At 42.2% G+C, this 14783-nt stretch overlaps 1 protein-coding gene across 3 annotated transcripts in view; it reads right to left on the reverse strand.

Moving 5' to 3' along the window:
* The window catches only part of sf3b2 (splicing factor 3b, subunit 2), a 53863-nt gene that overhangs the window by 22179 nt on the left and 16901 nt on the right, over positions 1-14783 (reverse strand). For all 3 annotated transcript variants that reach the window (XM_060897667.1, XM_060897818.1, XM_060897747.1), the window contains 8 exons: positions 8798-8898; positions 8446-8554; positions 8271-8362; positions 5960-6157; positions 5686-5805; positions 5515-5595; positions 5181-5408; positions 1355-1504 (listed from right to left, as the gene is read on the reverse strand). In XM_060897667.1, coding sequence (XP_060753650.1) covers positions 1355-1504; positions 5181-5408; positions 5515-5595; positions 5686-5805; positions 5960-6157; positions 8271-8362; positions 8446-8554; positions 8798-8898 — 1079 coding nt within the window. The remainder of the gene's footprint in view (positions 1-1354; positions 1505-5180; positions 5409-5514; positions 5596-5685; positions 5806-5959; positions 6158-8270; positions 8363-8445; positions 8555-8797; positions 8899-14783) is intronic.

The raw sequence follows: 14783 nt of genomic DNA on the forward strand, positions 1-14783 counted from the left end.
ACTCTTGCGCGTTTTTCCTGTTTACATAGGTTTATATGACCACATGAAACAAGTTCAGTTACACAAATTGAAACGTAGCGATTTTCTATGCTATGGAAAGTGCGCACTATAATGACAGGCGTACTAACACCTTCTGCGCGCTTCGGCAGCGCATTGATACGGAGCTCAAAAGCGCACAGAAGGTGTTAGTACGCCTGTCATTATAGTGCGCACTTTCCATAGCATAGAAAATCGCCACGTTTCAATTTGTGTAACTGAACTTGTTTCATATCACTGGTCATATAAACCTATGTAAACAGGAAAAACGTGGAAGAGTTTGGTCGCATCTAACTACAGCCCCAAAAAATACCATTGGCCATGCTGAGCCTAGCTACATTGCTAACAGGAGTGACAGCGCGTCTGACTGACTGGGAGGTTGCGCAAAGCTCGGATAGGTACGGAGCAGCTTGTCTCAATTCAGGTAAGAGCATATTTCATTATGGAAGTACGGTGGACTGTTCCTTTAAGCTGGTAAATAAATTGTTTTTTTCTTTACCAAATTCTAACAGAAAACAAGAGCGCCCGAAAGGGAAAACCGAGCTGAGCCGCCATTTTGTGTCCTCATTCACGGTTGTAATGCAAATGGCTTCCTCCTCGGTATACAAGTGCACTTCCATGGCAGGGAAAAAAAAAAAAAAAAAACTACATTTTGCCGCCTGTGTAGTTCCCTATTTATACAAATAGGAGTCATTCAGGATTCAGCCATGTTTTTGCTCGGCGTTAGCAACAGTTACAGGTTTTTAGCTTTCTCCTGAAATGTTTTATTTTATTTCTTCTTCCTCAGGGTAGTACAACTCGCTTTCGCTGTGAACACTGTCGTTATCACTATCCATGCTGTAAAATTAATGCTATTCTCCTGAGAAATGCTGGCAAAAATTTAAGATTTTTAATACTTATAAATAAATCTTATAAAAAAACGTGTTTACAAAAAAAAAAAAAAAAAAAGCTACGTTTGTTGTTGTGAACAAGCGAGTTGACAGAGGTCCGTACCCGGGGTCCGCTTGCCAGCCAATCAAAGCGCAGGATTTGGACTGCGAAAAAAATAAATCTAGTTATACCTTTAAAATTTATATTTATATAATTCACCAAAACGGTGGTCTTGATCAACAGGCCATAGCTTCTGAATCAGATGAGGAGACCTCATGAAATTTTCACACTGTAATATTAAGATATGTGGAAACAAAATGCACCGACTAAAAATCTGAAAACCAAACTTTCAAAAAAAAAAAAAAAAAAAAAAAAGACCATTTTGGAACAGAAACGTGTACCGAGTGAAAAAATGCAGAGTTAAACATGAGAAAGGCCAGTGCATTACCTCGTAGTACAGGTCTCCATGGATGGTGAGCTTCGGCTTGATCTGCCACTTGAAGAAGGCGTCATGGAGCTTCTGGTAGTCGATGTCAATCTTTCCCATCTTTGGGCGAACTTTCTCTCGCATTTTGGTCTTCATAGTTTTTGCATCCTCCTGTTGAAAGGACCGAAACATTGAGCCGGTATAACCTTTCCTTTCCTCACATTTTATTCAAAAGCACAGGGGGAAGGTTACACTGTACTGCAACAGCATGGAATTCCAACGAAAGGAACGGCAAAGCTGATTACATGTGTGGAGCACAAACACCAACCGGTTTTCCTCTTCAGTTAGTGTTTGAATTTCACCAACCTCTCTTACAGCCTTTAAAACCGACAAAGATCCTTCAGGATTTTCTAGATCAGTAAATCATTTTGAACTGTTAAGCCAGTATCTCACTGGGCTGCGACAGCCTGCGACTAGCTGGAGACACAATTGCAATAAAATATGCGAATTTCCACTTGGAATCGCACCGAATTGATATTCGCATATTTTACTGCAATTGTTGCGTCTCCAACTAGTCGCAGGCTGTCGCAGCCCGGCTTTCCCTCGGCAGGCAGAGAAGTAGAGGAAGCCTCACGGAAACTGACTTGAGAAGGGTTCGCGACGGCTTTGCGGCTATTTTGAAAGAAATTTCGGCGCGTGAATTTTTTGAACATGTTCAAAATTTCAGCGACGAAGGAGCTACACTTTGTGACTCATGCGAGGAAATTGAGAAGCCCCGCCAATGTTTCAAGACACTTTTGAAACTCTCTCGCGAATGACGTTCGCAATTTGTCGCAGCCCAGTGAGATACTAGCCTTAGGGCGTTCCATCTGAGATGAAGATCATGACGAGAGCAGAAAGCATGTAGCAGCTCCACACACACGGTGAAACTGCAGTATATTTGCACTAACAGGTCACAGGGATTATGGTCTGGCACTAGTGACGAGATACATCAGGCCACAATGTTAACTTTTTGAGGCCATTTGAGGTGTCAAAAGTTTTTACCCCCCTTGAATTTCCTTTTGCCCTAAAATTTTGCGGTATTTCGGCAAGTTTTCAAGTACACGGTTCAAGGGAATACTGATACGTTTTCTAGCGGTAGAATTGAGTTATCTAGACAAAAGTACATGTTTAAAAAAAATTTTTTTTATTATTTTTAAGAACATTTATTTCTGCAACAGAACAAGACAAGCCCTGATAACATGACGCATCAATCAATATCATACTGTATGTCCAGTACGACTATGTAATACGTCTTTTTATATAGGAGTTTAGGACACAAACACACTGTTTTGCTGATAACAATAACGAGCAATCCTGCAAACATGAATTATAAAACAGGAGTCTGTCCTGCAGTGCTGATTTGCCATTGCATTTAGGAGGCAATTAAACCACCCGTCCTCCTCATTTACTGTAGAGGGTGTGGTTTACTATTTGAGACACAAAAGCACTTCTTTCCGTTCATTGAATACTTACCACGAGCTTTTTACACACACGCACGACTATTTGCTCTTCAGCCTTTTAGCAGGATATACAGGTTAAAAAAAATAATCAAAATGTAGAATTGAAAACTATTTGTTTCAACTGATCCTTCAGTTTCACAGAAACAGCAATAAAAAGATGACTTTTTTTTTAGTAGCGATTGCAGAATTGCTTTATATTTATACTCAAGAATCATTCACGCACAGGACAGGCATTTTACAAGGAACTTTGGTATGTCGCAGCCGGGGCCTGAACCTGCGACCTCCTGCTCAGGGAGGCAAACGCTCTACCACTGAACCGCCGCGGAGTTTTAAGAATATAACCGGGAAAATTCTTGCGAATCAGCATCTTTAACGTAACTTCTTATTCACATAACATCGAGACCGGCATAACACTTCCACTCGAGTTTTTTTTCACTGCTCAAAGCGAATAACTGAGCGGGTCCACATTAAACACGCAACTAAAGAGGAGGGGGAAAAGGGTTTGGGACGTTATTATCCACAGCAATGCTTTTACCCTGGGTATAACTGGACGAGGTGGACATAATTGTTCTCAAAGCTGTTCATGAGTCACACATTAATAGAGAACATCATCTACATCTGAGGTCACTGGTCAAATAAAACATTTGCCCATAGTTTATCAAGACCAGAAGCTACACAATCCAAAGATGATTGTGAATATACAGTGGGGCAAAAAAGTATTTAGTCAGTCACCAATTGTGCAAGTTCTCCCACTTAAAAAGATGAGAGGCCTGTAATTTTCATCATAGGTACACTTCAACTATGAGAGACAGAATGAGAAAAAAAAAAAAAAATCCAGAAAGTCACATTGTCTGATTTTTAAAGAATTGATTTGCAAATTATGGTGGAAAATAAGTATTTGGTCAATAACAAAAGTTCATCTCAATACTTTGTTATATACCCTTTGTTGGCAATGACAGAAGTCAAACGTTTTCTGTAAGTCTTCACAAGGTTTTCACACACTGTTGCTGGTATTTTGGCCCATTCCTCCATGCAGATCTCCTCTAGAGCAGTGATGTTTTGGGGCTGTCGCTGGGCAACACGGACTTTCAACTCCCTCCAAAGATTTTCTATGGGGTTGAGATCTGGAGACTGGCTAGGCCACTCCAGGACCTTGAAATGCTTCTTACGAAGCCACTCCTTCATTGCCCGGGCGGTGTGTTTGGGATCATTGTCATGCTGAAAGACCCAGCCACGTTTCATCTTCAGTGCCCTTGCTGATGGAAGGAGGTTTTCACTCAAAATCTCACGATACATGGTCCCATTCATTCTTTCCTTTACATGGATCAGTCATCCTGGTCCCTTTGCAGAAAAACAGCCCCAAGGCATGATGTTTCCACCCCCATGCTTCACAGTAGGTATGGTGTTCTTTGGATGCAACTCAGCATTCTTTCTCCTCCAAACACGACAAGTTGAGTTTTTACCAAAAAGTTCTATTTTGGTTTCATCTACCCATATGACATTCTCCCAATCCTCTTATGGATCATCCAAATGCTCTCTAGCAAACTTCAGACGGGCCTGGACATGTACTGGCTTAAGCAGGGGGACACGTCTGGCACTGCAGGATTTGAGTCCCTGGCGGCGTAGTGTGTTACGGATGGTAGCCTTTGTTACTTTGGTCCCAGCTCTCTGCAGGTCATTCACTAGGTCCCCCCGTGTGGTTCTGGGATTTTTGCTCACCGTTCTTGTGATCATTTTGACCCCACGGGGTGAGATTTTGCGTGGAGCCCCAGATCGAGGGAGATTATCAGTGGTCTTGTATGTCTTCCATTTTCTAATAATTGCTCCCACAGTTGATTTCTTCACACCAAGCTGCTTACCTATTGCAGATTCAGTCTTCCCAGCCTGGTGCAGGTCTACAATTTTGTTTCTGGTGTCCTTTGACAGCTCTTTGGTCTTGGCCATAGTGGAGTTTGGAGTGTGACTGTTTGAGGTTGTGGACAGGTGTCTTTTATACTGAGAACGAGTTCAAACAGGTGCCATTAATACAGGTAATGAGTGGAGGACAGAGGAGCCTCTTAAAGAAGAAGTTACAGGTCTGTGAGAGCCAGAAATCTTGCTTGTTTGTAGGCGACCAAATACTTATTTTACCGAGGAATTTACCAATTAATTCATTAAAAATCCTACAATGTGATTTCCTGGATTCTTTCCCCCCATTCTGTCTCTCATAGTTGAAGTGCACCTATGATGAAAATTACAGGCCTCTCTCATCTTTTTAAGTGGGAGAACTTGCACAACTGGTGGCTGACTAAATACTTTTTTGCCCCACTGTATAGTAAATGTACATAAGTAACCGAGTGGTTCACCTTCTCCTGCAGGGCTTCTCTCATCTCCTGGATCCCGGTGCGTTTGATGAACTCGGGCAGCTCGAAGGGTGGTTTCTCGATACCCCTCTTCCCCTGCAGGTACTTCCTCTTGAAGCACCAGTGGCGTGGTACGGGTACGGTGTTCCTCGTGGCCTTCAGGTGCACCAGCAGCTTGGGCTCCTGCGCAGTCACGTCATGCATCTCCACCACGTCTGGACGAGCCACCAGCTAGCGAACGAGAGGAAACGGTGATCAAAGATTACACATCGTGTATATATAGATAACGGAAAACTCAGGCTTTATATTTCTACATATACATCTTTGTGTGAGAAACCTGTTTGAGCTCCGCTACAGTCAACCTGTTCATCCTCCTCAGCTTCTTCTTGGAGAGTTTCGGCACATCCTGTTTGGTTTCCTGTGAGAACAGAAAGGAGGGGAGATCTAGTTCAATACAGAACACACGAAATAGAACAGAACAGACCCAAACGTTCCAGGGACATGTCACCTCGTCACTGTCGTCGCTGTCTTTCTTTTCCTCTAAAAATTTCTTCTTATACGAGGTGATTTCCTGCCTCTCAGTCTTCTCCGGCTCTTTCTCCTTCTCTTTCTTCACCTCGTCGGTCAGCTGGGGGACACCACAGAAACCCATAAAAACCTGACAATAATACGTCTTAGCAATCAGAGCGCTGCTGTGCTGAAACGTGAGAAGCGCGTAACACCCGACTCTTGGTTTTCAGCGTTAGTTTGCGCTCTCGACTCGGCAGGATGTAAACGCTCACCTTAAACGCTTCAAAGATCCTCTTGAAGAAAATGTAGTTGGGGTCATAGATCTCCGGCTCCTCGGTGACGTACTCGATCTCCACTGCATGATCTTTCTCTTTGTCCTTCTCAGCCTCGTTCTTTCTCGCCTCCACTTGATCATTCTTCTCCTGACTCCTCTTCTTCTTCTTCTTCCGGTTCCTGCGTCTGCGGCTTTTCTGGAGGTCACATTCAAGTTTTAATGGTCACCATCAATGAAGAAAGTGTTGCATTTTGCTGAACTAAAAGTCATTAATGGCAGTAAAAGGCGTGGGGATGCTGGGAGGTGTTTTTTTTGGGGGGGGGGGGGGGGGGATCATCTCTGCATCGGGACAGGCTGCATTGCTCATCCTGTAGTTAATTAAGTTAAATGAATGGCTGCTAAAAAAATGTAAGCCAGCTGATTGAATTATTGCCACAAACAGACTTGTAAACTTACTTCGAACATTAAAAGGAAGAGGAACTGATTGGAGAAGGAATAAATGTTATATTTTCCAAAAAAAAAAAAGGTTTTATCCTCCTCTCACTTTTTAAACAAACTTGTATCATGACTTTAATGATCAATTAGCAGCACACGTCAATTAGCTATGAACACATACAGTTAGGTCCATAAATATTTGGACAGAGGACAACATTTTTCTAATTTTGGTTCTGTACATTACCACAATGAATTGTGAACAAAATTCAGATGCAGTTGAAGTTCAGACTTTCAGCTTTAATTCAGTGGGTTGAACAAAATGATTGCATAAAAATGTGAGGAACTAAAGCATTTTTTAAACAACCCCTTCATTTCAGGGGCTCAAAAGTAATTGGACAAATTAAATAATTGTAAATAAAATGTTCATTTCTAATACTTGGTTGAAAACCCTTTGTTGGCAATGACTGCCTGAAGTCTTGAACTCATGGACATCACCAGACGCTGTGTTTCCTCCTTTTTAATGCTCTGCCAGGCCTTTACTGCAGCGGTTTTCAGTTGCTGTTTGTTTGTGGGCCTTTCTGTCTGAAGTTTAGTCTTTAACAAGTGAAATGCATGCTCAATTGGGTTGAGATCAGGTGACTGACTTGGCCATTCAAGAATATTCCGCTTCTTTGCTTTAATAAACTCCTGGGTTGCTTTGGCTTTATGTTTTGGGTCATTGTCCATCTGTATTATGAAACGCCGACCAATCAGTTTGGCTGGATTTGAGCACACAGTATGTCTCTGAATACCTCAGAATTCATCCGGCTGCTTCTGTCCTGTGTCACATCATCAATAAACACTAGTGACCCAGTGCCACTGGCAGCCATGCATGCCCAAGCCATCACACTGCCTCCGCCGTGTTTTACAGATGATGTGGTATGCTTTGGATCATGACCTGTACCACGCCTTCGCCATACTTTTTTCTTTCCATCATTCTGGTCGAGGTTGATCTTGGTTTCATCTGTCCAAAGAATGTTCTTCCAGAACTGTGCTGGCTTTTTTAGATTTTTTTTAGCAAAGTCCAATCTAGCCTTTTTATTCTTGAGGCTTATGAGTGGCTTGCACCGTGCAGTGAACCCTCTGTATTTACTTTCATGCAGTCTTCTCTTTATGGTAGATTTGGATATTGATACACCTACCTCCTGGAGGAGTGTTGTTCACTTGGTTGGCTGTTGTGAAGGGGTTTCTCTTCACCATGGAAATTATTCTGCGATCATCCACCACTGTTGTCTTCTGTGGGCATCCAGGTCTTTTTGCATTGATGAGTTCACCAGTGCTTTCTTTCTTTCTCAGGATGTACCAAACTGTAGATTTTGCCACTCCTAATATTGTAGCAATTTCTCAGATGGGTTTTTTCTGTTTTCGTAGCTTAAGGATGGCTTGTTTCACCTGCATGGAGAGCTCCTTTGACCGCATGTTTTCTTCACAGCAAAATCTTCCAAATGCAAGCACCACACCTCAAATCAACTCCAGGCCTTTTATCTGCTTAATTGAGAATGACATAACGAAGGAATTTCCCACACCTGCCCATGAAATAGCCTTTGAGTCAATTGTCCAATTACTTTTTGGTCCCTTTAAAAACAGGGTGGCACATGTTAAGGAGCTGAAACTCCTAAACCCTTCATCCAATTTTAATGTGGATACCCTCAAATGAAAGCTGAAAGTCTGGACTTTAGGTCCATGTCCATTATATAACTATAACTTGAATAGGTTTCAGTAAACATGTAAAAAAACAATTTGTGTTCGTGTCCAAATATATATGGACCTAACTGTACAATAAACCTTTCTACTGACGACAGAAAATGAAGCGAAAGACTGCTGGTAAAACTCACCTCTTTTTTAGAGAGTGCGCTTTCTTCTTCATCATCCGAGTACGGACGAGAGCTGTTCATGTCCACATCGGCCGTGTCGTCGTCTTCCTCTTCTGAGAACACAACACACACAGTGTTAACCCTTCCGTTTCCTTGAGCAGTTTGCTCGGCTCAAGGGCGTTCACTGCGTTCTCACCTGTAGGAGCGGCGGTGAGCTGCTCCTGTCGGATCTCCTTCAGCTGCAGGATCTTCTCCAGAGCCTGAGGGATCTTCGGCCCGACTCCCACATCATCACTCTGCCACGCCTGATCACGCAACATACAAGAGATAAAATATCTGGATCAGCAAAGAACAAAGTAGTTATTTTTACATTAAGACCTGCGACTTTCATGTCATTTCCAAAAGTTAAGACCCAGAACACTCAAAATCCCATCATGCACTGCACTGGCTCGTGTCAAGCTGCTGTAGTGTCATGCAAGCAGAACAGCCAGAACACACTGGTGCAGCGATGAAACCATTTTCGTGAAGCATAAAAGAGCAGGTCATACCTCTCTCGCATCTTCTCCAGGTGGAGGTGGTACTCTCTGCCTCTGACTGCTCTGCGGTACCATGGAAACGCCTGGAGGGGGTGGGCCACTGGTTATCAAGGCTACAAGAAGAAGTGTTGAGATGGTGAGAGGTGAATGAAATTTATAGCTCAGCTCACTATTTCAAGCAAGTGGCTTTTTTGTCCCTCTAGAAAAATTTACAAATTGAGAAGATTGTGTTTGCACCCATACATAATGTAAAAATAGCCTTTTGTTACTAGTTTTTTTTTTTTAAATTAGGTAAAGGTGTAGATCTGGAGGGTCCTCAGGCATAGTGTTTTGGTAAACTGGGATGTATGGATGCTGTCACCCCCCCACTATCACACATTCACTTGAGTTTGTTGATGGTGTAGTGGCTGCTGCTTTATGTCCCGGGGCTCCCTCATGTCTATGTTACCTTCTGGCTCTCCCTTTCAGTTACACCGTCATAGTTGTTGGACGCTGTGGCCTGATGGTTAGAGAAGTAGCTTTGGGCCCAAAAGGTCACTGGTTCGATTCCCTGGACCAGCAGGACTGGCTGAAGTGCCCTTGAGTAAGGCACCTAATCCCCCAAGTGCTCCGGCAAGAGTGCTGGCGTACCTCGTGTCCGATTAGCCAAAGAAAAGCTGATGTGATCAGCTCGGGTGGTTCCCGACTGTCATAATTAGCCTTGCCGGAGTCCTTGCTTACACTCGATGCAAAACGTATACTGTTTTTAACCATTCAGTGACACCGGGCATACCCAACAACTTGTGTTTTCACATCTCGATCTCCTGAGATGGAGATGCTGACCTCTTCGGCTCCTCGGACCTGCCTGATCCATCCTGATGCCCTACTTCTGGTTGGAGTCTCATCACATCGCTCCTGTGGGGGACAGCCCCGCATGGACAGTCGAAAGTCGCACTTGGAAGATGCTCTGGACACTTACAGTTTTGCTATGATGGCTGAGGACTACAACTGACATGAGAACTTTAGGACTGCAGTCGTACTCAAGTCTCCAACAGTTGAGAACTTCAAACAGACTTCATATTTAACACTCTGAGGCTGTGGTCCCCCCGGGGGGACTTTTTGGACTGTTCCAAACACACGTCTGAAGCTCCGCGAGTTTTTGTGCTAGAAACATTCAAGTAACACCACTAGAAACCTTGAATCTTCTAGTTTTCAAAAAAAATATTTATATATCAAACAGCCTCTTAACGACACGCCCTTCAGCTATTCACATGTTAAGCGCATGGAACATCAGTGTCGTCATTCGCTCATTGTGTAGCAAGGAGAGGTGAGAAAACGCCCCATTTCACCGGTATAAACAAGCGCACATGTTCACTTGTTTCCATACCAACTGAGAAACTTTGAGGAATGGCCAATGCAAGGAAGATGTCTCACGAGCAGGTGTTGTCATGCTTTTTCGGTTAGCGTATAGGGAGAACTACATTACATTTAGCAGATGCTTTTATCCAAAGCGACTTACAATTGAGAAAAACAATCAAGCTACAGTAAAACACAGGAAATCATAGAGCAAGAAGTGAGTGCATGTTAGATGGTTAGTGGGTTGTTAGGATAGGAGGTGCTCTTTTGCCCCTTTTCCACCAAATCAGTTCCAGGGCTGGTTCGGGGCCAGTGCTTAGTTTGGAACCGGGTTTTCTGTTTCCACTGACAAAGAACTGGCTCTGGGGCCAGAAAAACCAGTTCCAGGCTAGCACCAGCTCTCTGCTGGGCCAGAGGAAAGAACCGCTTACGTCGGGGGGGGGGGAGTTGTTAAGACCAACAACAATAACAAGACCGCGAAAGGTCGCCATTTTTAAGTGACGAGAAGCAGCAGCTGTACAAACGCGAAGTCAGCCATTATTATTGTTGTTGCTTCTTCTTCCGTGTTGTTTTTGCTTCGATATTTGCGCCAAGGTTTATGCAAACGTAGCGACGTAACTGATGTATACAGCAACGTAACTGACGTATACAGTGACGTAATGACGTGGCTTCCCTTAGCACCGCGAGCTATGGAAAAGCAAACTGGTTCTCAGCTGTCTCGCAAGTTGAACAAGTTGTGAACCAGCACCAACACTGGCCCCGAACCAGCCCTGGAACTGATTTGGTGGAAAAGGGGTATTTGAAGAGAGAACTAGTTGATCGAAACGTGCCGTGTTTTCATCAAGTTTTGAAAACATTTTTCTGTTGCCAAACTATGTTTCACTGATTTACAGTAATTAGTTACCTAAATCAACATGCCCTGCATAGTCATAGTTTATCTTCATTGCTAACTTTAGATTTATTATAGTCCGTGCATAAGATTATGAAATGTAGCTCTGGCTTTTAGGGCTTTTCTTTGCAGTAACTTTCCAAGCAGAGAGGTGTGGGAGGGGGCAGGGAGGTACAGGGGCCAGGGCCTTTGACAAATGGACTACTGACAGTGATTGGGGGGGGGAATTACAGGTGAATTACACCTACCTCATCAATATTCATTTGAAAGGCCAACTGGCTTTGAAGAAAACATAGTCTGAAGTTTCTACAATTAGTATTGAAATTACAGAAAATTTCTGAATGCTGTAATTACTTTTATGTAGCCAACACCTATGTTTACAAGGTTCAGACTTCAAAAGTCTTTTTTTTTGTTTTTTACAAGGTTTGAAGACTCTGAAAATAGTTTTTGTAAGGTTGTGTTTGCACTTAATTGAAATAAAAAATTTGATTACATTCACTTACTCTCATATTATTATTGCTGAGGGCATCCAGAATACAACCATGTGTATCACTTTTGCATGGATGTTTTTAGTTAGATGAAATACTTAATGTTAAGGTTTATCAGACTGCCACAGAGCGTCTGACAGGCCCAGGACCTCAGAGTGTTTTACTATAATTCATTTCCTGGTTACATAGTCGTACTTTGACTATATAGAACACCATTATAGAAGCTTTTTATTTATAAAATCGCGCCAGCATATCACCCAGATGAGGATGGGTTCCCTTTTGAGTCTGGGTCCTCTCGAGGTTTCTTCCTCGTGTCATCTGAGGGAGTTTTTCCTAGCCACCGTCGCCACAGGCTCGCTCATCAGGGATAAACAAATTTATTAGGGACAAAATTAGCTGAGGTGTTTAAAGCCTTTAAATTTTCTGCAAAGCTGTTTTGAGACAATGTTGTTAAAAGCGCTATACAAAGAAACTGACTTGACAATTCAAACGGGGGGGAAAAAAAAAAAAAAAATCTATGCAGCCGTCTACAATATGGCTACATTGATTTATGAACCTAGATCTGGTTTGAATTGAAAAGGAAAAGGTTGCTATTAAAGACAATCAGCATACACTCTACTACTTACCAGAGAAAGCAAGTGAGAAATCTGCAATTCATCCCTGAGTCTTAAGCTGAACACTGACAGTTAATAAAAGCTCATCAGGAAATCTCCACAAAAGCACTGCCATGTGCAAAATTTGAGACACTGCAATGAAATACATGAGCAGCACGAAACCTGGTTATGCTAGAAAGGTAGCAGGGGCTAACGCTAACTAAAGAAGAAACCCGTAATGCTCGCGCTTCTGCTCCACTCAGGGCTGTTAAACCCAACATTTAACTGAACCACATCAGATCAGGAGTGAATTCAAGTTTAGAGAATCATTACTTATTTATTGTTTTGTGGATCATATTATATGGCAATGTACTAAACATCGGATCATATCCGATATGCTACTGCACGGCTCGAAAGTCGCGGTGGTCCGGTCGCCCAAGGCGACTTTTGTCATTTGGTGGGTAATTCCTGTCACTAGCCAGCCCGGCTGGCTAGTTGAAAATAAAAAAAAAACATATGAAGTGAAGATTCAGACACACTATCAACTAAAGCCGCCACATATTAAGCGCGTGCCGTGTCTGTGTTCATCGATGTGTTTATCGGCAGGATGGAAAATACCGAAGAATTCCGAATCATATCGTGTACGAGTCAGGCTGTCAGTTTTTTCACTACTGCGCATGCATATAACGCATCTCGTTGAATATCACGGTAATCAGGTTATCAAATTCAATAGATGTGGCCACATTATCACCCATTTAAACACGCGTTTTTGTTGTTTACATCTACCAAAGCTACATTGCGATGTGGAATTTTCTGAAAGGTGTACAGAAACCGCCAGAGACGGGGACAAAGCGACCTCGGTCTGAAGAGGAGAAAAAGGCCGCCGATAAAGCGTACGAGAAGGAGAAACGACAAAGGACTTATAAGCAAACGTGGGAGCAGGGTAGGCCTCAGCTGCGATACGATTTTTACGGAATAATTCATTTTTTTCAAGTTGATTCCTAGTCAATATGAAGCTCCAAATGCTTTCTCTCTCATAAATGGTTAAATACAGAAAGCATGTTGGACATATTTTGGGTGCTATAGTCATGATAGTAAGTATATTTGTTTTCAATACTCATACACCAAGTTGCCAAGTTTTCCAATATATTATTTGTTGATATTATATTATGGTGCTATGTGTTGTTCTCATTTATGTATTTAACAACAGTATCAAAATACTCGGGTCTTGAAATAAATGCACATTAGTCATGAACAATGCTAACTACTCTCTTTTGCATTATTTTTGACAGAAGTAAAATTCATACATGAACAAATTTTGGCGAGTTGATTTTCTGTTTGGCTGGTTACTTTGGAAGGTAACTAGTCCGGCTGGCTGGTGAAAAAAAATATATGAAATTCTAGGCCTGTACTGGTACCGATACGCATAACGTTCAGTTATTCAGTTGGTTTAAAGGCAATGTGAGGCTCCTGTTTGAAAGCTACACTGCCATTCAAAAGTTTTGGGTCACCCAGACAATTTTGTGTTTTCCATGAAAAGTCACACTTTTATTTACCACCATAAGTTGTAAAATGAATAGAAAATATAGTCAAGACATTTTTCTGGTCATTTTGAGCATTTAATCGACCCCACAAATGTGATGCTCCAAAAACTCAATCTGCTCAAAGGAAGGTCAGTTTTATAGCTTCTCTAAAGAGCTCAACTGTTTTCAGCTGTGCTAACATGACTGTACAAGGGTTTTCTAATCATCCATTAGCCTTCTGAGGCAATGAGCAAACACATTGTACCAGAGGTCGACCGATATGGGTTTTTCTAAAGCCGATGCCGATATTTAGAGGTCAGACTCAGCCGATATGAGCTGCCGATTTTTTTGGGCCGATATGCTATCGTATTGTCCTTAATTGGCATGCTAAAATATCATACTAGTAAGAGGACGCACAACACTGGGTGTGATATGATCCAGGTCCGAATGAGATGAATTACGGGATGGATGCAAGAGTCCATGTTACTATGTAGGAGAAAAGCAATAGCTTTGTGATCCCTGTGGTGCAATTTTAAGAAATATAGTCTACATAGAGGAGGAGAAGGAATAAAAAGTAGTGCAGGGTAATAGTAATGCCAGGGGAATCATTTTCTCATTATCAATCAAGGTTCATGGCGAGCACATGCTTGAGCCAGACGTCCTCGCAAGCTGTCTCAAAAACTACATTACCTCCGTTATTTCAGAAAGAAATCCCGAATTGTGTCTGAGACACGCCAGGATTCCTCCTGACACCCGCACTGCAGTCTCTGCTTATGTAAAATAAAAACAAACCCACCCTGGATCACTATACATACACATCCTATGATTACGTAGACGGAGCGTTGGCTGTTCTGACGCGAGAAATACGGTCACCATCTTGGAGTGGTGAGATAAGCGCGAGATCATAGACATCCTATTATTATACTGTCTGCAAGGGGGTGTATGGGGGATGCAAGTGACCGAAAGGCAATGGAGGAATGGGTGGCCTGCTGTAAGTGTGATAAGTGGCTTCACGAGTCATGTTTTAATGTTGTATGCTAATATTATAGACATTGTTATTAAATGCTTATTCATATACTACCTTTTTTATTTATTTACTAGTTTATTCATTTACTACATTTTTTTTATGTTTGACATTAATTTGTTATAAATAAATGTTTTGATATGCTT

This window comes from Neoarius graeffei, chromosome 1 (assembly GCF_027579695.1).
Source record: "Neoarius graeffei isolate fNeoGra1 chromosome 1, fNeoGra1.pri, whole genome shotgun sequence".
Classification (NCBI taxonomy): Eukaryota; Metazoa; Chordata; class Actinopteri; order Siluriformes; family Ariidae; genus Neoarius; species Neoarius graeffei.